Genomic DNA, 24,647 nt, shown 5'->3' on the forward strand with positions numbered 1-24,647 from the left:
GTTAGGTCAACGGTATAAAAGCAAATGTTGTGGGACATTCTCAGTATACGGCAGGTCTTATGGGGTGTTCCCCATGTATGGCAGGTTCTGGGGAATGGTATATGTCAGGTCTTTTAAGGTATTCCAAATATTCAGCAGGTCTTGTCTACAGTATAGAGTGGGTGTTGTGGGATGTTCCCCGTATATGTCAGGTCTTGTGAGGTGTTCCCTGCATACGGCAGGTCTTATGGTGTTTCCCATATTCGCAGGTCTTGTGAGATGTTCCTGGTATAATACGTCTTATGGGTTGTTCACCATATATTTCAGGACTTGATGGTTATTCCCCATATGTGGCAGGTCTTGTGAGGTGTTCCCGTATATAGCAGGTCTTGTGGGGTGTTCACCATATGCAGCAGGTTTTGTGGAGTGTTCCCGACATACTGAAAGTCTTGTAGAGTGTTCCTGGTATACAGCAGGTTATTTATTGTGTTCCCAGATAAGCCAGTTTTTTGGGGGTGTTACTCAAAATGCAGCAGGTCTTGTGGGGTGCTTCCTGTATACGGCAAGTCTTTTGAGGTGTTCATGGTATAATGTAAGTCTTGTGTAATGTTCCCGTTAGACAGGAGGTCTTGTGGGATGTTCCCAGTATATTTAAGCTTCTGTGAGTTCCTTCCGGTATAAGCAGGTTGTGTGGAGTGTTCCTGACATATTACAAGTCTGTATGCCTGATTTCAGCAGTATTCTTGTAGAGAAATCGTCTTTTATTCTGTGATGGTAATTTCTGCCATGCTTCAAAGCGTGCGCTACCCGGAAGAAAACTCTGACTCTGGTCTTCATTATCATTCCAGCCCCCTCCTATCAGCATCACAGTGCCCCATGACGTGTAGTGGTGACCTTGGAATCCCGCACCTGCGCCATGTAGTATCGTGATTACTCAACACTTTTACGCCCTTCTATAGGCATTGGCTTCTTTGTTCTTCTGCGCAGGTCACTGCTACATTTGCTCCAGTGATCGCCGGCGAGCACGGTGATAAGGTGCTCTCACCTTTCCCCACTCCCAGTGACTTGCCGCGCCTGCACAGATGATGCCAGTTATTGAAAGTCCCACCAATGTCAATGTCCCACCAGTTAGAATGGATCGATGGTAGTGCCGCCAATTATTGTCCATGGGACTGCTGAAGAGTGCCAAATGCTGTCCATCATTATCTCCGTCAGTCCCATAGACAGTGAACCGAGTGGCGGTGGGCATGCTGTTGTGAATTCCGCTCTTGGGCTCCCTCCGGTGGTTGTAAGTGGCACTTTTGTGAGTTCTGCTCTTGGGCTCCCTCCGGTGGTTTTAAGTGGTATGGCTGCTTCTTGGATTTAGCAGTCTGCAGCTGCTTCCACTGATTGTCTTTCTGCTCGGCTATTTATGCCTGGCTCTTCCCTTCAGCCAGTGGCACTTGTCAATGGTTCCTGGTTGGATTCACATCTCTCTTGGATTTCCCTGATATCCTGACCAGTTCAGCAAAGTTAAGTCCTTGCTTGCTCTTTTCTGTCCACAGGTTGTGGACTTATTCGTTCTGTGCTTTCTATGTTTTGTCCAGCTTGTCAGTATGGATTAATTCAGTTAAGCTGGAAGTTCTGGGAAGCAGATTTACCCTCCACACCTTTAGTCAGGTGTGGAGATTTTTGTAAACTCTGTGTGGATTTTTGTAGTTTTTTAATACTGACCGCACTGTATTCTATCCTGTCCTATCTATCTAACTAGAATGGCCTCCTGTGCTACATCCTGGTTTCATTCTGTGTATGTCTTTTCCCTCTCCACTCACAGTCATTACTTGTGGGGGGCTATCTATCCTTTGGGGATTTTCTCTGAGGCAAGATAGTTTTCCTGTTTCTATCTTTAGGGGTAGTTAGTTCTCAGGCTGTGACGAGATGCCTAGGGAGTGACAGGAGCATCCCACGGCTACTTCTAGTGTTGTGTTGAGCTTAGGGACTGGGGTCAGTACAGGTACCACCTCCTTCAGAGCTCGTCCCATGTTGCTCCTAAACCACCAGTTCATAACAGCATGCATTGCCACCATGTCATTCTATTGAGGCATTTCAGAGTCAAACTTTTTGGGGATAATCAGTCTGACCACCCACAATCGGCAACTTTTCACCTCTCTTGTCAAATTGGAACAACTCTATTAATGGACTACTGTTTTATATACTTAATCTACATTTGTAATGTATTGGCATGTTCCCATAGTCTGGTATATTATCCTCTGTGAAACTATGACGTGAAGCATAGGGCTGACTGCAGAAAAGTCTCAAAAACCCAGTGATCTGATTGAAGGAGACTCCCTTTTGGCATGCCATGATCAATCAATAGGTTAAACTGCCGGGTTGGGAGGTGTTTCCAATTCCGTCTGTAAGGCCGGGATCACACATGCGAGAAATACGGCCAAGTCTCGCATGTTAATACCCGGCACTGCCACCGGCATTCAGGAGCAGAGCGTGCGGCCGCATAGCAATACATGGATCCGCACGCTCCGCTCTGGAGTGCCGGCGAGACTTGGCTGTATTTCTTGCATGTGTGATCCCGGCCTAAAGCAGGGGACTGCTCTAAGAACAGAAGCTCTATGGTAAACACTCGTCTTACCGCAGGAGAGCACAGTAAAATGCCCGTCTCTCTACTGCCGCAGAGACTAAAATATTTCTGGAGACCGAAGACCTACCATAATCAAAAGCCAATGGCCGGTCGTTAATAGGAGGTTGTCCGGTGTTAGTACAATTGATATTAGTAAAATCAATGTTTTCAGTGTTAGGTCCTGATTCACATTCGCATTAGTTATTTTCAGGCACTCTTTGATAATCATAGTGTAGCATGAGATGGGAGAGGGGCGTGAGTCAGATTTTATTTTCCATTCTGTAACAGCAAAGAGAGTTCTTACGATTAATTATAAGGCTAGAATAATAAACAGTAGGATAATTTTTTATTATACAATGTTTTAAGTGATTGTCATCCATTAACACCATTTTTTACATGAATTGATACAAAATTCTGGACTAAATCATTTCTTAATTTATCTTTACCGTGCTTGAAACTCTTTTTTTTCTGATAAAGAGTTCCAAATTCTCTGCATAGATAGAGACAAATGCTGAAATTCTCTCTGCCTGCAGCCACCACTAGGGGGAGATTGCTGCATACTCTTTATACATTGACCCCCATAATAAATCAGAAGACAGCGCCACACCGGTCAGATGGCAGATTAAATCTGTAAGTCATTTTTCACTGACCGGTGTGGCGCTGTCTTCTTCTTTGTTATGGATTGGACTTTGTAGCTGGGCTGACCCCCTGGCAGTGACGTGCGCCACTAAGCCTATTAAGGCCGTAAGGGTGTAAGGTGCGGTTTAACGCATTTTTTTTTATTTTCCCCATAATAAATCAGTCTTCAGCATGCTCCTCAGCTCCCTCTAGTGGTGGCTGCAGGTAGACTGAATTGTATAATTTAGCTCTAGATTTCGAACACCGTGTTAGCACTGAATGTTGTGAAGATGAATTAAGAAATGAGACTATATAAATTCCCTTATGCCTAATTTATATAATCTACATTAATATAAAGTTGTCTGTTATAAACCTCGTGTCTGTGATCAGTAAGCCACGCTGCCGATGTGACTACACTTTATAGGGCCTCCTGGAATAGTTCTAAAATTGTTTTTATTTTCCTTTATTTCAATAGGGAGAAGTGGAAAGAATACAAACTGCAGAGGTTGTACTTTGTGTGGATATGTAGAGACATCCAGGCTTTCCTCTGGTTTGCCGATTTACTGTGCATCCTCCATAAAAAGGTAATTTAATGTTTGTTGCAATAAATTCCGCACACCAAAGCTTATTTAATGGAGCCAATTACTTTAGCTTCCATTCTAAGGCAAGGACTATAGATTTTGCTTAAGTCCTTTCCATTCTTTGCACGGCTTCGCTCCTTCATTATTCTCACCCCACAAAACTCTCTTGGAAATCCTATTACAGGTTCTGAATTGCTACATTGTAATCGTGCCGTTTCCAATATATCATGGTCCGGGTAATGCTCTGTAATTCTAGGTGTTAACTGCAATGTATCAGTGTGTACAAATATATCAATTATTAGCAGGGATATAAATAAAAGCCATAAGAAGATGAGCGAATCTCAAAGAAATTTATTGCATTCACGTTTGCTCGAATCTTCCGATAAATTCAGCCTCAGTCTGACTTGAAAGTTTCCCAGTAACCATTTATTATGCTTCGAAATCCCTCCAGATGCCAAAGGAAAAGAAGAGGGAATGTGTTAAAAATTTAATAAAACATTACCTTCACTTGTACCATACCCACCTCTTACCCCACCTGCTGTCCCAGGTATCCGCTTGGTCTTCTTGTGGCTTCCATGGTCTTCAGATCTTTCGGCACTTACTGATCCGTAGGACCCTGATTTTGTGACCACCTCCTACCTGTCGGCAACACCCGCTCTAATGATGATTAGCTGGCCTGGTGCGATGTCAGACCAGTTTATCAAAAGAGGAGCCGAGATGCCAGCAAGTAGGAGACAGCTGGCAGAGCTTCTATCCAGTGGACAAGGACTACTGACTTGGCCACCAGACCAGGTTCCGCACATTTGTTACTCATCTGTACCGACTAGGGATCGCGTGGTCACTTTCATTGACGTGGAAGCTTTTCATGCTCTGACTCTTCTGCAGAAAATGGTCTTGGTGGATTGGGGTATCATTACAAGTTTTGCTAAGGAGCATTTTGATTACTTGTTGCACCCTGGTACGATCCTTCATCAATCATTATGCCTCCTGGAAAAAAAAAACTTCAAAAACTATTAAGGCCAACTACGTGATAATGTCTTTATTCTGACTGTTGCACTCCATCCATCATGTATTCAGCTCCGTGCAGGCAGCATTCGTAACGGCTCCGACATGATCCCCGGTGGTTAAATGAATCAAGAGTTGAATTCTTTGAGTGATGTAGTGAAGTAGCCGAATGGAGAGCTTCAAAATCTGAGAACTGCTAGAAAAATGAGCATGTACTGATTTCACTGCTTTTCTGGATGGCCTCTGTGCATCTCAATGAATCAGTCTATTAGGGAGCAGTCAGAGCTCCGAATCCTCTGCTTCCCCTCACACAGTTATAGAGTTAAAGGCGTATTCCCACCTCTTAAATGTCTGCCAGATGTGACCAAATTCTCAAATGTGGACATATCTGTCTAATGTCCTTTAGCCAAGGTTGAACATTTTTAGAACTCCCGCAGAAGTGAATGAGGAGAACTGCACATTTTGTGGACACCTCTTCATTCATTGGGAGACCGCCTTTGTAAAGAGAAATGTGGTACAACTAGTGGGACCCACACCTATTAGATATCTGAGAAGAATCATATGTAAAATAAAAAATGTAAGAAACTTATACTCACCCTGCCTTCACCTGTCCCACTGCATTGCTCCCCTCTAGTCCTGCCATCTTCTTCAGTTGGGTCATCAATGAGGTCTTCACTGAGTCATCTTTGACGTCTTCCAACCCCCAGCATCTTTTTTGTCTTCTGGAGTTCTCCATCTTTGGTACCCATTGTTCTGACTAGGCCGCTTTGCTGTGACGTCACATATCATTGTGAAGTTATAGTCTAGTTTTTGCAGGCGACCCCAAAGATGGCAGGTGCCTGAAGGCACCAAATATGGCTGTATGAAGTCCACATGATTGATACTTGTCCTTTATCTCTCCTGTTTCATCCTCTGTGTAGTTCCCCCTTGCTCTGACCCTTCTCACAGTCATGTCTACAATATGCCTCATCTTGTCCCAACTGCTCTGACATGGACAACCATTAGCTAGGACCCAGACAATGCTCCTGCATCTGCACTATTTTTGCCAATCCAGGACTATTCCGGAAACCATAACCTGGGAATTTTCCTGTACAAAGCTCACACCTCTTCTTCGTTAGTGGTTTTTTATTGTTTGTTTTCTTTTTTTTCACTTGGATGTCTCAATAGCCAGAACATATTGGGTGCCGTTATGTTAATTTGCAGTTTTTCGCAGGATTAAGAGCATGAGGGGGGTACGACTTACAAATATTATGTCGTAATTAAGCATAAAAACCATTATTACATGTGCAAATGATGGTTCTGATTTTCAAAATGGCTAAAGATACTGGTGCTGGCACTTTGTAAAAAAAAAACGCAATGCTATCTAGTAACTTGTAGAGAATCTATCAAACAGTTTTGAGCCACCTAATCTGAGATCAGCAAAATGTAGAGACAGAGACCCTCAGGTGTCACTTACTGAGCTGCTTACTGTAGTTTTGGTAAAATCTCATGATAGCAACTACACAATCCAACCTTGATTCTCTACGACTCTAAGGGTCAATTGAGGTCTTGTCATGGCCATGTTTGACGGGCTACCGGAGGACATATGTTACATTTGCTCTCCTCATATTAGAACTTTCATGATTTACTTATTAACTTTGACTTTTTCCATCAGTTCTGGCAAGAAAACCGACCAGACTATCTGAACATCCAACTGTACCTGAGCCAAACAGATGGGATACAGGTAATGCGCGAAGACTCCTCTTTTCAATAATGTTGCTCATACAATTTCAGAATGACATTCGAGAAGACCACTACCTCCTGGTGTGTGGTTACAGGTCAAACCTCCTGGGGGGAAAGCAATTTTCTTTGGTACGCCTGACTACCTCTCAAAATGTTTTCTGGATAATGGTTATGTTCCTCAAACAAAGACAGTAAACAAAATCTGATTTTCATATACGACGGAATGAGGTGAGATGAGAAATATTTTTCCGGAAGAACTAATGCTATTTTTTTTTACTGATCCTTTAAATCGATCCTTATTGAAAAACGCTAATCCTGTCCAATATTAAGACAACGAAAACAAACGGCGTAATGATCATTGCAGTTTTTTTCATTTACCATTTTTCTTTTGTCTTGTGGTATTCATTGCCATTTTTGTGCAGCAAAGTCTTCAAGATGACGCAGACAACTCCTGAATTTTGCGCAAAATCGAAACTTTTTTTTTTACATGTTGATGTCTTAAGAGCAGATTACCATGAATAAGACCCGAATGGTCGAAACGCGTCGGTTTGGACCACCAGGGACCCCATTTTTGTGTTGCATGTAGCCCAACATTGGTTTAAAATACGTCTCAAATAAAATTGATGTTTTAATTCCATGAAAATCCACGCTGGAGACTTTTCTATTTTCACTAAGAGCAGAATGGGACATAATTCGTTAAAATGTTGCACGCAGCTCTAAGATTTGCACAACATTTCTGGTATGCAAAAGAAACCACTCCAGGGTGGGGGACTAGAATAAATTGACGCAAAAATTGTACAACTTTGTAAAATGACATAAATAACAAATCAGCCGCTCAAGCCGTAATGAAAAATGAAGAATTTGGATCAAAAAGATAATTAGATTAAAAACAGGAAAAACTAGACAAATAAATAGAAGCACACGTAATAATGATTCCAGTAATCTATCACGTGTTAGGTTGTGGGTTGTAATTTCAGTACAATCAGTGATTTATCAGCAGGAGATTATCATTGCAGGACTAGGTCTCATGTGAAAGCCAGTCCAGCTAAACAGTGTATCACCGGCCCAACGTTGATTGGCTGATTGCTGACAATGTACAGTATATATAAAAAGAGAGCTTCCATTCAGGGGTGTCTACAGCAGCGAAAACAGGGATTCTAGCAAATTGCAGACAGATTATTTTTAAAGAGGATCCAGTTTTTTTTTTGAGCGAGCTTAAATCCACCCCATACAGTTCCATACATATTGGCCTTTTTATTTCACGCTGGTTTTTACTGCCTTTACTAAAGGGACATAGCACACAGATCCTCTGGGGCGTGTGTTTAGACAGCTTTGCATAATTAACCTGTTAGCCACACCCCTTATTGTAGACCATAAAAAACATTAAATATAAAGGTCCATGTCTGGAACTGTAAGGCAGATTTTAGCGTTTTCCTAGAATGCTCGGCTGCTAACGGAGTGACTTTGGCCTCGAATAATAATCCCAACATTCACTATGCTTTTCAGTGCCATTATAATAGCCAAGTTTTGGCAGTCTTTTTAGTGTACCTCTGGCTAACAATAGACTCTTGGCATGTTTGACATATAGAAGCATCCTTCCTTACCTTCCCTTTTGGCTTGATATATCCCAAGATGAATGGGACGAGATGATCCGCTTTGAAAAAAAAAAATCAATGTCATGATACTCTGCTGGGAGATGTTTCTGCTATTTGGATCTATACGTGGTTGTACTGTGTACTGCAGCCCTAAATTTGTATCATGAAAAAATTAAATACGTTAGTAAAATTTGCAGAAAAGTTAAAGCGGACACGTCTTTGGGACCCCCGACCGAATCTGAATAATGGAGGAACATTCTTGGCCACTTGATGCATAAAGTATAAAAATTGTGTCAGTGGAAGATTAGCTGTGTCCATTCTCATATAGACCGGGTTCAGGGCGCAGACTCATCTTTTCATTCATATCAGTGGTATCTAGTCAACGTTTGTCTCTTAGCAGAACCACTATTATCTGCTGCCCCCCCGTTGGGTCTAGACTCCTTCAATACCCGACCACCAGCGCAGCAGTGACTCCGCGAACGTCGTTATCAGAGCCGTACACGATGTGTAATCCCTTCGTTCACGAATTCTTATGGATCCCACTGTGCCATTTTTTACAGAAAATAATTGGTGAAAAATACCAGGCTTTGAACTCGCGTCTTTTTGTCGGACGCCCGCGGTGGAAACTTTTGTTTGATGAGGTTGCCAGATCTAACAGACAGTAAGTACCATTCAGAGGAATTGTGCGGTGATGAGGAGGGAGGGCGATTGTGAGGCATTTTCAACAGTCTAGCAATTTGTTTGCAGATTTTATATATAAGTAAAAAAAAGTCAGAGCCTCTGATGTCACATGTAATTCACGCGGTGCGATTTTCTCAGCTTTGGGGACGGAGCCAACAAAAATGGTTGGTTTATGCACCCAAACTGGGTTTATTACAGCCAAATTACAATCTAAATGTACAGCTGAAATCAGAAGTTTACATTCTATAAAAAGACACATCTGCAGGTTTTTCTCAATATCTGACATGAAATCAGAATAAACCTGACCTTAGGTCAATTCGGATTACCATAATTATTAATATTTGCAAATGTCAGAATAATGAGAGAGTGAGAGAGAGCTTTAAGGCATTTTTAATACTTACGGCAAAGTCAAACGTTTACATCCATTTCATTAGTATTTGGCACCATTGCCCTTAAAGTGAATGACTTGGGTCAGACGTTTGGGATCTCCTTCCTCAGGCTTCTCACAATAGTTGGTAGTAATTTGGGCCCATTCCTCCTGACAATACTTGGCTAACTGATCCAGGTTTGTAGGTTGTCTTGCTCGCATCGACCTTTTCAGCTTTTCCCATAAATTTTCAGTCTGATTGAGATCAACGTTTTGTGATGGTCTCTCCAAAACATTGACTTTGTTACCCTTAAGCCACTTTGTTATCACTTTGGCAGTATGCTTCGGGTCATTGTCTATTTGGAAGACCCATTTTGGCCCAAGTTTTAACTTCCTGGCTGATGTTTTGAGATGTTGCTTCAGTATTGCCACATAATCTTTTCTCGTGATGCCATTTATTTTGTGAAGTGCACCAGTCTCTCCTGCAGCAAAATAACCTCACAACATGATGCTGCCACCCCCGTGTTTCACAGTCAGGATGGTTGTTACAGAACCACCAGCACCAAGAATATGTTATGCAGTATATGTATGTATAATAGTTTCCATGTGAAATGCATCAGTCCACAGGCTGCACCTCTGGTCAACAAGATATTCTCGTTCTGACCTCCCCCACCTTTGTAATTCCCCCAGTAAATATCAGCAGGCTCCGGCCCCCTGCGGATATTGTAATGTATGTCTGGCCTGCTTTTTCTATTGGCCTGCCCTGTGTATCTGTGTTATCTATTCTGTGTGCTGTAAATAAAGTGAGTTCTTTTAGACTGGAAATACGTGGGGTAGCAGTCAGGTTTTATATGCTCTAATGTAACCAAGGAATTCCAGCCAGCGTCCTTCATTCAGAATCCAGCAAAAGCAGAGTGGACCTCCTGAAACACGGGTGGTACTGAAAGAGGTACCCCAGCTTGTTAGACCCCGTTACACTGGTGGCAGACAGCGGGATCTGATACCCCTTCTACAGGAGGAAAGGAATGAATGGAAGACAACTACCAGAAGTTAAAGAGGACTACATTAAAAGGTCTGGTGGAAGCCCGAGGGTTAATCGCCAGCAACAAAACAAAAGCGGATTTAGTAACATAGTAGTAACATAGTTAGTAAGGCCGAAAAAAGACATTTGTCCATCCAGTTCAGCCTATATTCCATCATAATAAATCCCCAGATCTACGTCCTTCTACAGAACCTAATAATTGTATGATACAATATTGTTCTGCTCCACGAAGACATCCAGACCTCTCTTGAACCCCTCGACTATAGTAACATAGTCTATAGTAACATTTGATAGCAGCCATCATGGAACACGACAGTGCAGCGCCCCCCAATGTGAACGTGGAGGAGACTGAATTCCAGAGGGAGGTAAAGAACAGACTGGCGTTCTATGGCCCAAACCCTGCAGTAGAGATCATACGAGAGGTGATGGCTGATGTGCGTACTGATCTGAAGGAAAAGATGGCCGAGCGTACCAGGATAGAGCTAACCAAGATGGAGATGGCAGAGCGGACTAAAGTGGAGCTGGCCAAGATGGAGATGGCAGAGCGGAGAGAGGAGAGTCAGCGAGCAGGGGGAGCTCTGGCTTCCGCCCAGGTACCTTCAACAATAAGCCACAAAAAGATCCAGTATAATGCCTTCCGACAGTTGGGGGAGGCAGAGGAAGACATTGATGGCTTTCTGCAGGACTTTGAGCGGCAGTGTGCCCTTCATCAAGTGAAGTCGGAGGAACGGGTTGAGATTCTGGCCAGCAAGCTGACAGGCCGGGCAGCGGACGCCTATCGCACGGTACCTGATGAGGACTGTATGGACTATGAGCGGTGTTATGATATGGTGGTCTAGGAGCAACATGGAACGAGCTCTGAAGGACGTGGTAACTGTACTGACCACAGTCCCTAAGCTCAACACAACACTAGAAGTAGCCGTGGAATGCTCCTAACTCTCCCTAGGCATCTCGTCACAGCCTAAGAGCTAACTACCCCTAAAGAAAGAAGCAGGAAAACTATCTTGCCTCAGAGAAAATCCCCAAAGGATAGACTAGCCCCCACAAATAATGACTGTGAGTGGAGAGGGAAAAGACATACACAGAATGAAACCAGGACGAGCACAGGAGGCCAGTCAAGCTAAATAGATAGGACAGGATGGAATACTGTGCGGTCAGTATAAAACACTACAAAAATCCACGCAGAGTTTACAAAAAAACTCCACACCTGACTAAAGGTGTGGAGGGCAAATCTGCCTCCCAGAGCTTCCAGCAAGACAGAATAAATTCACACTGATAAGCTGGACAAACATAGAAAGCACAGAATGGATAAGTCCACAATCTATGGACAGAAAAGAGCAAGCAAAAACTTAGCTTAGCTGAACTGGTCAGGATAACAGGGAACTCCAAAGAGATGTGAATCCAACCAGAAACCATTTACAAGTGGCACTGGCTGAAGACAGAGCCAGACCTAAATAGCCGAGCAGAAAAGAAGATAAGTGGAGGCAGCTGATGACAGCTAACTCCAAGGAGCAGCCCTACCACTAGAAACCACAAGAGGGAGCTCAAGAGCAGAACTCACAAAAGTGCCACTTACAACCACCGGAGGGAGCCCAAGAGCGGAATTCACAACAGTACCCCCCCCCTTGAGGAGGGGTCACCGAATCCTCACCAGAGCCCCCAGGCCGATCAGGACGAGCCAAGTGAAAAGCACAAACCAAATCGGTGGCATGGACATCGGAGGCAACAACCCAAGAATTATCCTCCTGGCCATATCCCTTCCACTTGACAAGATACTGAAGCCTCCGCCTCGAAAAACGAGAATCCAAAATCTTCTCAACCTCATATTCCAACTCTCCCTCAACCAACACCGGGGCAGGAGGGTCAACCGAGGGAACAACGGGCACCACATATTGCCGCAACAAAGATCTATGGAAAACATTATGAATGGCAAAAGAGGCATGAAGAGGCAAACGAAAAGACACCGGATTAATAATTTCAGAAATTTTATAAGGACCAATAAACCGAGGCTTAAACTTAGGAGAAGAAACCTTCATAGGAACATGACGAGAAGACAACCAAACCAAATCCCCCACACGAAGCCGGGGACCAACACACCGACGGCGGTTAGCAAAACGTTGAGCCCTTTCCTGAGACAACGTCAAATTGTCCACCACATGAGTCCAAATCTGCTGCAGCCTGTCCACCACAGAATCAACACCAGGACAATCTGAAGGCTCAACCTGCCCAGAAGAAAAACGAGGATGAAAACCAAAATTACAAAAGAAAGGTGAAACCAAAGTAGCAGAACTAGCCCGATTATTAAGGGCAAACTCGGCCAACGGCAAGAAAGACACCCAATCATCCTGATCAGCAGACACAAAGCATCTCAAATAGGTCTCCAAGGTCTGATTAGTTCGCTCAGTTTGGCCATTAGTCTGAGGATGAAACGCCGAAGAAAAAGACAAATCAATGCCCATCCTAGCACAAAAGGCCCGCCAAAATCTAGAGACAAACTGAGAACCTCTGTCAGACACAATATTCTCCGGAATGCCATGCAAACGAACCACATGCTGAAAAAATAATGGAACCAGATCTGAGGAGGAAGGCAACTTAGGCAAAGGTACCAGATGGACCATTTTAGAGAACCGGTCACAAACAACCCAGATAACAGACATCTTCTGGGAAACAGGAAGATCCAAAATAAAATCCATGGATATATGCGTCCAGGGCCTCTCAGGGACTGGCAAAGGCAAAAGAAACCCACTAGGGCGGGAACAGCAAGGCTTGGCCCGGGCGCAAGTCCCACAGGACTGCACAAAAGCACGCACATCGCGCGACAAGGTAGGCCACCAAAAGGACCTAGCAACCAAATCTCTGGTACCAAAAATCTCAGGATGACCAGCCAACACTGAACAATGAACCTCAGAAATTACCTTACTTGTCCATCTATCAGGAACAAACAGCTTCCCCACTGGACAGCGGTCAGGCCTATCAGCCTAAAATTCCTGAAGCACCCGCCGCAAATCAGGGAAGATAGCAGAAAGAATTACCCCCTCCTTAAGAATGCCAACCGGCTCAAGGACTCCAGGAGAACCAGGTGAAAAACTCCTAGAGAGGGCATCAGCTTTAACATTCTTAGATCCTGGAAGATATGAGACCACAAAATCAAAACGGGAGAAAAACAGGGACCATCGAGCCTATCTAGGATTCAGCCGCTTGGCCGACTCGAGGTAAATCAGATTCTTATGATCGGTCAGGACCACAACACGGTGTTTAGCTCCCTCAAGCCAATGTCGCCACTCCTCAAACGCCCACTTCATAGCCAACAACTCCTGATTGCCGACATCATAATTGCGTTCCGCAGGCGAAAACTTTCTGGAAAAAAAAGCACGCGGTTTCATCAAAGAACCATCAGACTCCCTCTGAGACAAAACGGCCCCTGCACCAATCTCAGAAGCGTCGACCTCAACCTGAAAAGGAAGAGAAACATCCGGTTGACGCAACACAGGGGCAGAAGTAAATCGGCGTTTAATCTCCTGAAAGGCCTCAACAGCCTCAGAGGACCAATTCGTCACATCAGCGCCTTTCTTCGTCAAATCAGTAAGGGGCTTAACCACACTGGAAAAATTGGCAATGAAACGGCGATAGAAATTAGCAAAGCCCAAATATTTTTGAAGACCCTTCACAGATGTGGGTTGGATCCAGTCACGAATAGCTTGGACCTTAACAGGATCCATTTCTATAGACGAGGGAGAAAAAATAAAACCCAAAAAAGAGACCTTCTGAACTCCGAATAGGCACTTAGACCCCTTCACAAATAAAGCATTATCACGAAGTATCTGGAACACCATCCTGACCTGCTTCACATGAGACTCCCAATCATCGGAAAAATCAAAATATCATCCAAATATACGACCATGAATTTATCAAGATAATTGCGGAAAATATCATGCATGAAAGACTGGAACACAGATGGAGCATTAGAGAGCCCAAATGGCATCACAAGGTATTCAAAATGGCCTTCGGGCGTATTAAATGCAGTTTTCCATTCGTCACCCTGTTTAATATGAACAAGATTATATGCCCCTTGGAGGTCAATCTTAGTAAACCAACTAGCCCCCTTAATCTGAGCAAACAAATCAGTAAGCAAAGCCAAGGGGTATTGGAATTTGACAGTGATTTTATTAAGAAGACGATAATCAATACAGGGTCTCAAGGAGCCATCCTTCTTAGCAACAAAAAAGAAACCAGCTCCCAATGGTGACGAAGACGGCCGAATATGCCCTTTCTCCAAAGATTCCTTAACATAGCTCCGCATGGCGGCATGCTGTAGCACAGACAGATTGAAAAGTCGTCCCTTAGGGAACTTACAACCAGGAATCAAGTTAATAGCACAATCACAGTCCCTATGTGGGAGAAGGGAACTGGACTTGGGCTCATCAACTACATCCTGGAAATCCGACAAAAACTCAGGGACCTCAGAAGAGGGGGAAGAGGAAATTGACATCAAAGGAACGTCACTATGTACTCCTCGACAACCCCAACTAGTCACCAACATAGTTTTCCAATCCAGTACCGGATTATGTTCCTGTAACCATGGAAAACCCAGTACAACAACATCATGCAGGTTATGCAACACAAGAAAACGGCAATCTTCCTGATGTGCAGGAGCCATGTACATAGTCATCTGTGTCCAGTACTGAGGTTTATCCTTGGCCAAGAGTGTAGCATCAATGGCCCTCAAAGGAATAGGGCTCTGCAAAGGCTGCAAGGAAAAACCACAGCGCCTGGCGAATTCTAAGTCCATTAAGTTCAGGGCAGCGCCTGAATCCACAAATGCCATGACAGAAAAGGACAACAATGAGCAAATCAGGGTCACAGATAAGAGAAATTTAGGCTGTATAGTTCTAATGGTAACAGACCTAGCGACTCTCTTAGTACGCTTAGGGCAATCAGAGATAACATGAGCCGAATCACCACAGTAAAAACACAGCCTATTCTGACGTCTGAATTCCTGCCATTCTATTCTAGTCAAAATCCTATCACATTGCATAGGTTCAGGACTATGCTCAGAGGATACTGCCATATGGTGCACAGCTTTGCGCTCGCGCAGACGCCGATCAATCTGAATGGCTAGAGACATAGATTCGCTCAAACCGGCAGGCGTAGGAAAGCCCACCATAACATCTTTAAGGGTTTTAGAAAGACCTTTTCTGAAAATAGCAGCCAGAGCCTCTTCATTCCATTTAGTGAGCACAGACCATTTTCTAAATTTCTGGCAGTATAACTCTGCCGCTTCCTGACCTTGACACAAGGCCAACAGGGTTTTTTCTGCATGATCCACAGAATTAGGTCCGTCATACAATAATCCGAGCGCTTGAAAAAATGCATCTACATTCAATAATGCCGGATCCCCTGTTTCAAGAGAAAAAGCCCAGTCTTGAGGGTCACCACGCAGTAAGGATATGATGATTTTTACTTGCTGAATGGGATCACCAGAAGAACGGGGTTTCAAAGCAAAAAACAATTTGCAGTTATTTTTAAAGTTCAAAAACTTGGATCTGTCCCCAAAAAACAAATCAGGAGTAGGAATTCTGGGCTCTAAAGCCGGAGTCTGGACAACGTACTCCTGTATACTCTGTACCCTTGCAGCAAGTTGATCCACACGAGAAAACAAACCCTGAACATCCATGCCAAAGCATATATCCTGAACCACCCAGATATCAAGAGGAAAAAAAAAAAAAAAGACAAACCAAAGCACAGAAAAAAAAAATGGTTCAGAACTTTCTTTTCCTTCTTTTGAGATGCATTCAATTCATTTTTGGCCACTTGTACTGTCATGATACGGTGGTCTAGGAGCAACATGGAACGAGCTCTGAAGAACATGGTAACTGTACTGACCGCAGTCCCTAAGCTCAACACAACACTAGAAGTAGCCGTGGAATGCTCCTAACTCTCCCTAGGCATCTCGTCACAGCCTAAGAGCTAACTACCCCTAAAGAAAGAAGCAGGAAAACTATCTTGCCTCAGAGAAAATCCCCAAAGGATAGATTAGCCCCCCACAAATAATGACTGTGAGTGGAGAGGGAAAAGACATACACAGAATGAAACTAGGATGAGCACAGGAGACCAGTCTAGCTAAATAGATAGGACAGGATGGAATACTGTGCGGTCAGTATGGAATACTGTGCGGTCAGTATAAAACACTACAAAAATCCACGGAGAGTTTACAAAAAAAACTCCACACCTGACTAAAGGTGTGGAGGGCAAATCTGCCTCCCAGATCTTCCAGCAAGACAGAATAAATTCACACTGATAAACTGGACAAACATAGAAAGCACCGAATGGATAAGTCCACAATCTATGGACAGAAAAGAGCAAGCAAAAACTTAGCTTAGCTGAGCTGGTCAGGATAACAGGGAACTCCAAAGAGATGTGAATCCAACCAGAAACCATTTACAAGTGGCACTGGCTGAAGACAGAGCCAGACCTAAATAGTCGAGCAGACGAGAAGATAAGTGGAGGCAGCTGATGACAGCTAACTCCAAGGAGCAGCCATACCACTAGAAACCACAAGAGGGAGCCCAAGAGCAGAACTCACAAAAGTGCCACTTACAACCACCGGATGGAGCAAAAGAGCGGAATTCACAACAGTATTGGCAGCACCCGATCAAACTAAACGTTTCCTTGTTCACAAAGACGCTTCTATGTTTGGATTGGGGGCAGTACTAAGCCAAGTCGGGCCGGACGGCCAAGAGCACCCGGTAGCTTATCTGAGTCAGAAACTACTGACCCCTGAAAAGTGAGCTATGCGGCCATCGAGAAGGAGTGCCTGGCAATAGTATGGGCACTCAAAAAGTTACAACCATATTTGTATGGACGACAGTTTTCCCTCCTAACGGACCATAATCCCCTAGTCTGGCTTAATCGGGTCTCCGGAGACAATGCCAGATTACTGCGGTGGAGTTTAGCCCTACAACCTCTGGACTTCACCATCCACTACAGACCTGGCAAACAAAACGGTAATGCCGATGGACTAAGTCGACAAACGGAACTTGTACTAACCCCATAAATTTTGGTTATCCCCAAACCGATCCGTTAAGGATCAGACTGTGTATGCCGATCGCGTCGCTGAAAAGGGGAGCCGTGTTACAGAACCCCCAGCACCAAGAATATGTTATGCAGTATATGTATGTATAATAGTTTCCATGTGAAATGCATCAGTCCACAGGCTGCGCCCCTGATCAACAAGATATTCTCCTTCTGACCTCCCCCGCCTTTGTAATTCCCCCAGTAAATATCAGCAGGCACCGGCCCCCTGCGGCTATTGTAATGTATGTCTGGCCTGCTTTTTCTATTGGCCTGCCCTGTGTATCTGTATTATATATTCTGTGTGCTGTAAATAAAGTGAGTTCTTTTAGACTGGAAATACGTGGGGTAGCAGTCAGCTTTTATATGCTATCATGTAACCAAGGAATTCCAGCCAGCATCCTTCATTCAGAATCCAGCAAAAGCAGAGTGGACCTCCTGAAAAACGGGGTGGTACTGAAAGAGGTACCCCAGCTTGTTAGACCCCGTTACAATGGTTTTCTTAGGTTTCCAAGCTTCTCCCTTTTTCCTCCAAACGAGGAAAACAAGTTCAATTTTAGTTTCATCAGACCACAGGACATGTCTCCAAAAATGAAGGTCTTTGTTCCTGTTTGCATGTGCAAACATTAATCTGCTTTTTTTATCTTTCTTTTGGAGTAATGACTGCTTACTGGCAGAGTGGCCTTTCAGAACATGTTGATATTGTACTGGCCTAACTGTGGATATTGACACAATCTTATCAGCTTCCATCATCATCTTCACAAGGTCTTTTGCATTTGTCCTTGGTTGATATGAAGATGTCGGACCAAAGCATGTTCATCTCTGGGACACAGAACCCATCTCCTTCCTGAGCAGTATGATGGCTGGACATTCCCATCCTGTTTATACTTGCGTATAAATGTTTGTACAGGTGAACGAGGCACCTTCTGGTGTCTTGAAATTGTACTCAAGGATGAGCCAGACTTTGCAAGTCCACAATTCTCTTCCTGATATCTTGGCTGATTTCTTGAGACTTTTCCATGATATTACACAAAGAAGCAGTATGTGTCAGGTGTGCATTAAAATACATCCACAGATGTGTCTCTTATTAACTCAGATGTTGCCAAAAAAAAACAGAAGCTTCCAAACACATGACATTATAAGGGCAGTCCTGAATTGTTTAAAAGCATAGCAATCTTAGTGTATGCAAACTTTTGACTTTGCCTTAAGTAATAAAAATTACTTAAAACATTCTCTCTCTCATTATTCTGTCATTTGGCAAATATTAATAATTATGGTATGGTAATCCTAATTGACCTAAAATGGGAAATGTGTATTTTGGTTTCTTGTCAAATATTGAGAAAAACATGCAGATGTGTCTTTTTCTATAGTGGATGGAAACTTCTGGTTTCAACTGTATAATGGGGTTGTCTGGGATTAGAGAAACATATCAGATCTTTTTTCAATAGTGCCACCACTGTCTAGAAGTTGTGTGTTGCATTGCAGCTCAACCTTCAACAATCCAAATCAAAAAGTTTCCAGATTGCTGTTATTGTGCTCAGAGGCCTCTTCAGGTCATAATCATAAAACAACAAATAAGGTAGGGGGGGATAAGATAAAAAAAAACACATTATATTTATCCATCCTAGGTCCTCGCCTATCTTTATAAAGCCTCAGTGGCCATTCATCTCACAGGGTCTTTGGTTTATCCATCACTGGGGTACGAACCATGTCAAAGGCGTGCGACCACATCGGCCTCAGTGAGGGAAGAACCAAAGATCCGTGTGGGGAACCTGGGAGCTACAGAGGAGTTGGCATAAGAAATCAGATGGAGGCCTACAAAATGTGAGTAGAATAATGTTTTTCATTTGAACTCCTTCTCGGCCTTCAACTTGTTGGACCAACAGTTTCAGCCACATATTTTTCACTTCCTGCCAGTATTTCATTATATCATCTCCTCTTCTTGGTCCTTCCTCATGACAACACCATGAAACCATGCTCAGCACCAATAAACTACATCAGGCGTAGTGTGGGGTTACAATAATGTTGGGCTCCTGATGACCAGGAACAAACAAGATGTTCCATGGTGGAACATTACAGAAGTAGGGGTAGAAGAAGACCACAAAAATACTTTTAGTTAGGGTTAAAAGTTATAGTCCCTCAACACCTTCCAAATGTCTCAATGATATGTATGAAGGCTGAAGTTCCAGAGAAATATATGTTTGAGGTTCTTTCTATGATGTTGGCCAAGCTTTAAGTCTTAAATACCAAAATCTTTGTATTTTCTTAGGAAGTCAGTTGGGGTTTTCTGCTGTGGACCCAAAGGTCTTTCTAAAGACCTTCATAAACTCTGCAACCGCCCCAATGCCTACGGGACCAGATTTGAATATAACAAGGAATCCTTTAGCTGAACGGAAATACTCGAACAAGGGATGAAGTGCAATTATCACCAACCAAAGAGCATTAATCAACTGAGATCAAGATGGAGCAATCACTTTCTCTGGACATCAGAGCCGCGTGATGAAGAGATGACGATCTACACAACCTCATCACTTGTGGCTTATTTATGTTTTTCGTTTTTACAGACTTGACATAACGTCGATGCATACCTCTCGGTCATCAATTGTGGCAAAAAATGCAATGTGACCACAACGTGTCAATAGACCAACGTAGACCTTAGTTTGTCTTATAGTTTGAAAGCACTTGAACCTTTATGAAGCCTCCTAAGATGGCACTTCTATGCAATCCACATCAGTTCTATGTAGGTTACTTACTGATACCTCTTAGTAAATGGAGTTGAATAGATAAGTCAATTTTTAATTGCAAAAGTATTTAATATTTCACTTTTTATTATGCATTATTTTCACGCCATTATCTTTTATTGTGTTTTTCTATATTATATTATATGACGTGGTCCCATCTATGAGCAACATTAATGTGCCCGCTTGTACATGTTGATCGCAGATGTTACAAATACTGTAGATCGCAATTTTTCTTCTGGTCTCTCGTTGAATTATTTTGCCTGGAGGAATATTCCAGGCAAAACTAATAAAATATGTTTCGCATAGCGCAGGTCTTGAGGGGTATAGGGGTTTTCGACACTATCTCTGGCTGCGCAGTCTTATTTTACCCAGTGTGCTCCTTTAAAGTGCATGTCCCCCTTTTATAATCATATGGTATTAGGTCTGTGCTAATTTAGTAATATTTGTTTGCAGTGGACAGAGTTACTTTTTCAGATACGGAGCTTCAAATCTTCGGCAATGACAAGACTTGGATAGGCATACAATTCTGTCTGCCTGCCGCCTCCACTAGAGGGAGCTCACAGTATGAGGTTTCATCATTTATTTCAGTGTATAATCAGTATGCAGTAAGCACCCTCTAGTGGTTTGTGGCAGGCTGCAAATGTTTTATAATTCAGGGACCATAGAAAATAATCTGTTCGGCAAATTAAACCAATGTGCAGTATACGCACCCCCTGCAGCGACATTGTTCTTACCAATGTAGAAGCGCCGGTGTGGGCGCGAAACGGCTGTTGTCCTCTCCCCGCTCACCTCCTTTCCTCTCCTCTCCCCCGTGCTGTGAAGATGGTTTCACCGATGTTTAATTAAAAGGACTCATATCCGCTTCACAGGACTGGTGAGTGTTGCCACGTCTTTTCTTTCTTTTTGATGATCCCAGTGTGTGACGCCCCATTGTTGTGTCATATGACTAATGCAGCCAGGATGTAGCTCATAAATAATTTGATATAGTAGAGGCTGCAGACAGTCAGCAGCTGATGATTGCCTGCAGTTCTTATGTGACATAACAATGTCATACGAATGCTGGGAGACCCGGGACTGAATGGTGCCGATGCAGCAGGAGATGAGTAAAGACTTTTCCTAATTTTACTGGGGAAATCGGGCACTTCAGAAGTGGTTTTCCCATTAGTGGACAACCCTTCAAAGCCAAAGGACACCTAAAGGGAATCGGTCACAAGGTTTTTGCTACCGCACCTGAGAGCAGCATAATGTAGGATAAGAGACGTCGATGCCAGTGATGTGTCACTTCATTTACTGGGTGCAGCAGTTGCAATACAATCAGAGGTTTTAGATGTAGCAAGAAGCAGAGCTGAGAAAGCTGCCCCCGCCCACACCACAGCTGACCACGCCCACACCACAGCTGACCACGCCCACACCACAGCTGACCGCACCACAGCTGACCACACCCACACCACAGCTGACCGCACCACAGCTGACCACACCCACACCACAGCTGACCCACCCACACCACAGCTCTCTATGCACATTGTCCACTGACAGTAAGCTGCTTATCAGAGGAGGGGGCTGCTCCTACTTTTAGACTTTCTCCTATGGAAATGTCCTTCTCAGTAATATAGTAACATAGTAACATAGTTAGTAAGGCCAAAAAAAGACATTTGTCCATCCAGTTCAGCCTATATTCCATCATAATAAATCCCCAGATCTACGTCCTTCTACAGAACCTAATATATGAGTGTGGATATGAATTATGTGTGTAAATTCTTCTTCAGGTGTGAATTCCCCTCTTATAGCCTATGGAGGATCTTTTCTTCCTGGTAGACACTGCTGCTAAAGAGTGTGTAATTTCTCCCTCTTTTCCCTGGAAAGTCTACCATGGGTGCTCTGTTCTTTCGACACTCAAACAGTTTAAATGATCTTTTCCTTCCACTGCAAACGTCTTTCCTTCCTATGTCCGTCTGTGTGATCTGCCCTCTCTGATACCTTAGATGCTCCACCCCACTTTCCACACAGATCCACCTTGTATCAACTTTTGCTGCTCCTGTCTCCACCATAGAAAGAAGATGAGGAGGGCGAGCAGACACCGCCATTTCTGTGTACTCTCTGATCCAAGGCAGCACTATCAGCTGTGAGAACGAGCTACAGATTTCAAAGCTGCAAAATATTACTGTTGTCGTAATAAAGGTTTTCAATGAAAATTTAGTTACCAATGTGTTCACCATTTAGCTTTTCACAAATTTAAGCCGACAATACAAATTCAATAGCTAGATACCTCTACATGCTAGCAAACTCATTAACAGGCAACAATTCACAGAATGACCACTGGGTGGCGATGTATAGACAGTGACACACATATCGTAAACATCTCCAAACAGAGTATCACAAAGTCATGTTTTGATAGATGGTCAATTGGTCACCTCACGTACCCATCATGGGACATTATACGTTTAGCCAAGTGAATAGGTAGAAAAGTGGGATGTATCTGTGATTCTTCATTTAGAACACAAATGAACAATATCATTTTAGTCTAAAGTTGTCCTCAGCCTGTAATTATTTGTCTATGCCGAGGATTTGGAGCTCCGTGTTGGGAAAAGCAAAGATCTGATAACCCTAATGAAAAAGTTAATTTGAAGGTCACTGTACTGTAATTCGATAAAAAAAACAGAGGACGTATGAACCAAAGATAGAAATCATCTAAAAGTGGCCATAAGAAAAACTGAAGAAAAACAGAGGTGGCCATAGTAGTTGGACTTCGTGACTGACACCATAAGTGGCTTAAAGGGGTTGTAAAGATAATAACACAAATCTATGGCATTAATCTTTTGTTATGAATTGGCTGAAAAGTCGGACGACATTCGACACCTAAAAGGATCAACCTGAATAATAGGATCAGGAGAGGCTGGTACACTGTTACTCTGTCACTATCTTCACAACAAACTAGCCGATTAAGAATTTTGCCTGTACTGTTCATGGAATCCAATTTGGGCTAAATTATGGACATTTGGGATGTTTTGGGCATTATATGTATTTTTCTTTTTTTTTGTTTGCACCTAAATGTTATTACTTAGAGTTTTGTTTTATTGGTTCTTATTTGGACGCCTTTTATTGCATGCGGAGATGTTTGGCTATAAGGAGCATAGTTTTGTTGTAGATATATATCACACATGCTAAAGCTTTTCAAATAAAGAGATTTTACATTACTTTTGCTTAGTTAAAAAATGAGTCCACGGTGGTCGTAACATAAAATACTCACATGTCGGATCTCCGTCGTTCCTCTGTACTGCTACTGGTGTCCTCCACTGATTTCTTGCCCTCCACTTTAAGGGGGTTCAGGGCCGATGGTGTGGGCTGAATCTGACTTCTCTTCATCCTGAAACCCCTTCTGTAAACAGGAACCCTACTCCTGTGTACTGACTTGTGGGCCGGAAGCCTCTGCTACATCTCCATCCTTGGGTCCGAGATTTGTAATACACACACAGAGACCTTGGGTCCGATTCAGCAGGTTTGGTTATACTATACAGTTCAGATACATTTGGCTGTGGCATGAAGCCCTCCGGTTGTTATTTCCGTTAAACAGTATGTTACCAGGTCCTGCCTCCGGTTTGCCCGAACTGTTCTGTTTGCCAGAACTGAAAGAGGTCTGGATACACATGATGAGAGCATTATACTGCCTCTGTACAAATCCCTAGTTAGACCGCACATGGAGTACTGTGTCCAGTTTTGGGCACCGGTGCTCAGGAAGGATATAATGGAACTAGAGAGAGTACAAAGGAGGGCAACAAAATTAATAAAGGGGATGGGAGAACTACAATACCCAGATAGATTAGCGAAATTAGGATTATTTAGTCTAGAAAAAAGACGACTGAGGGGCGATCTAATAACCATGTATAAGTATATAAGGGGACAATACAAATATCTCGCTGAGGATCTGTTTATACCAAGGAAGGTGATGGGCACAAGGGGGCATTCTTTGCGTCTGGAGGAGAGAAGGTTTTTCCACCAACATAGAAGAGGATTCTTTACTGTTAGGGCAGTGAGAATCTGGAATTGCTTGCCTGAGGAGGTGGTGATGGCGAACTCAGTCGAGGGGTTCAAGAGAGGCCTGGATGTCTTCCTGGAGCAGAACAATATTGTATCATACAATTATTAGGTTCTGTAGAAGGACGTAGATCTGGGTATTTATTATGATGGAATATAGGCTGAACTGGATGGACAAATGTCTTTTTTCGGCCTTACTAACTATGTTACTATGTTACTATGTTACTATGTTCCCACCTCAACTTCTTCTGTTGGTACTAAAGACTCCCCGTCCGGCAGCCCAGCTTTTCTGTTGCCCGCCACTGTTCCTGTTCACTCTTCCCTGACCGACCTCTTCCTCTTAGGAGAGATTGAGACATGGACGCCAATGCCTTCTCCGAGCCATAGGCCTCGGACCATCCAGTGATCTGAACTAGGCTTTCGATGCGTCCTCCTGCTGTTTGACAGCTTCATACTATTCGGGCCCATCGCAGCTTGTACATGAACCGAACTTTAACCTTTCACCAACATTGTCTGAGACTCCATATCTAGGAAGAGCTTCAGCTTTTTGTTTGCTATAACCCCTCCCAGCATGTGGGCTATTCCCAAACATTTAACTG

General features: G+C 43.3%; 1 protein-coding gene across 3 annotated transcripts in view; it reads left to right on the forward strand.

Moving 5' to 3' along the window:
• NOX4 (NADPH oxidase 4) overlaps positions 1 to 23,049 on the forward strand; it is a 284,105-nt gene extending 261,056 nt beyond the window's left edge. For all 3 annotated transcript variants that reach the window (XM_069759250.1, XM_069759251.1, XM_069759252.1), the window contains 4 exons: positions 3,687 to 3,795; positions 6,452 to 6,520; positions 8,675 to 8,775; positions 19,545 to 23,049. In XM_069759250.1, coding sequence (XP_069615351.1) covers positions 3,687 to 3,795; positions 6,452 to 6,520; positions 8,675 to 8,775; positions 19,545 to 19,665 — 400 coding nt within the window. In that variant the 3' untranslated portion in view covers positions 19,666 to 23,049. The remainder of the gene's footprint in view (positions 1 to 3,686; positions 3,796 to 6,451; positions 6,521 to 8,674; positions 8,776 to 19,544) is intronic.
• Positions 23,050 to 24,647: the final 1,598 nt, after the last annotated feature.

The sequence above is a fragment of the Ranitomeya imitator genome, chromosome 3 (assembly GCF_032444005.1).
Source record: "Ranitomeya imitator isolate aRanImi1 chromosome 3, aRanImi1.pri, whole genome shotgun sequence".
Taxonomy (NCBI): domain Eukaryota; kingdom Metazoa; phylum Chordata; class Amphibia; order Anura; family Dendrobatidae; genus Ranitomeya; species Ranitomeya imitator.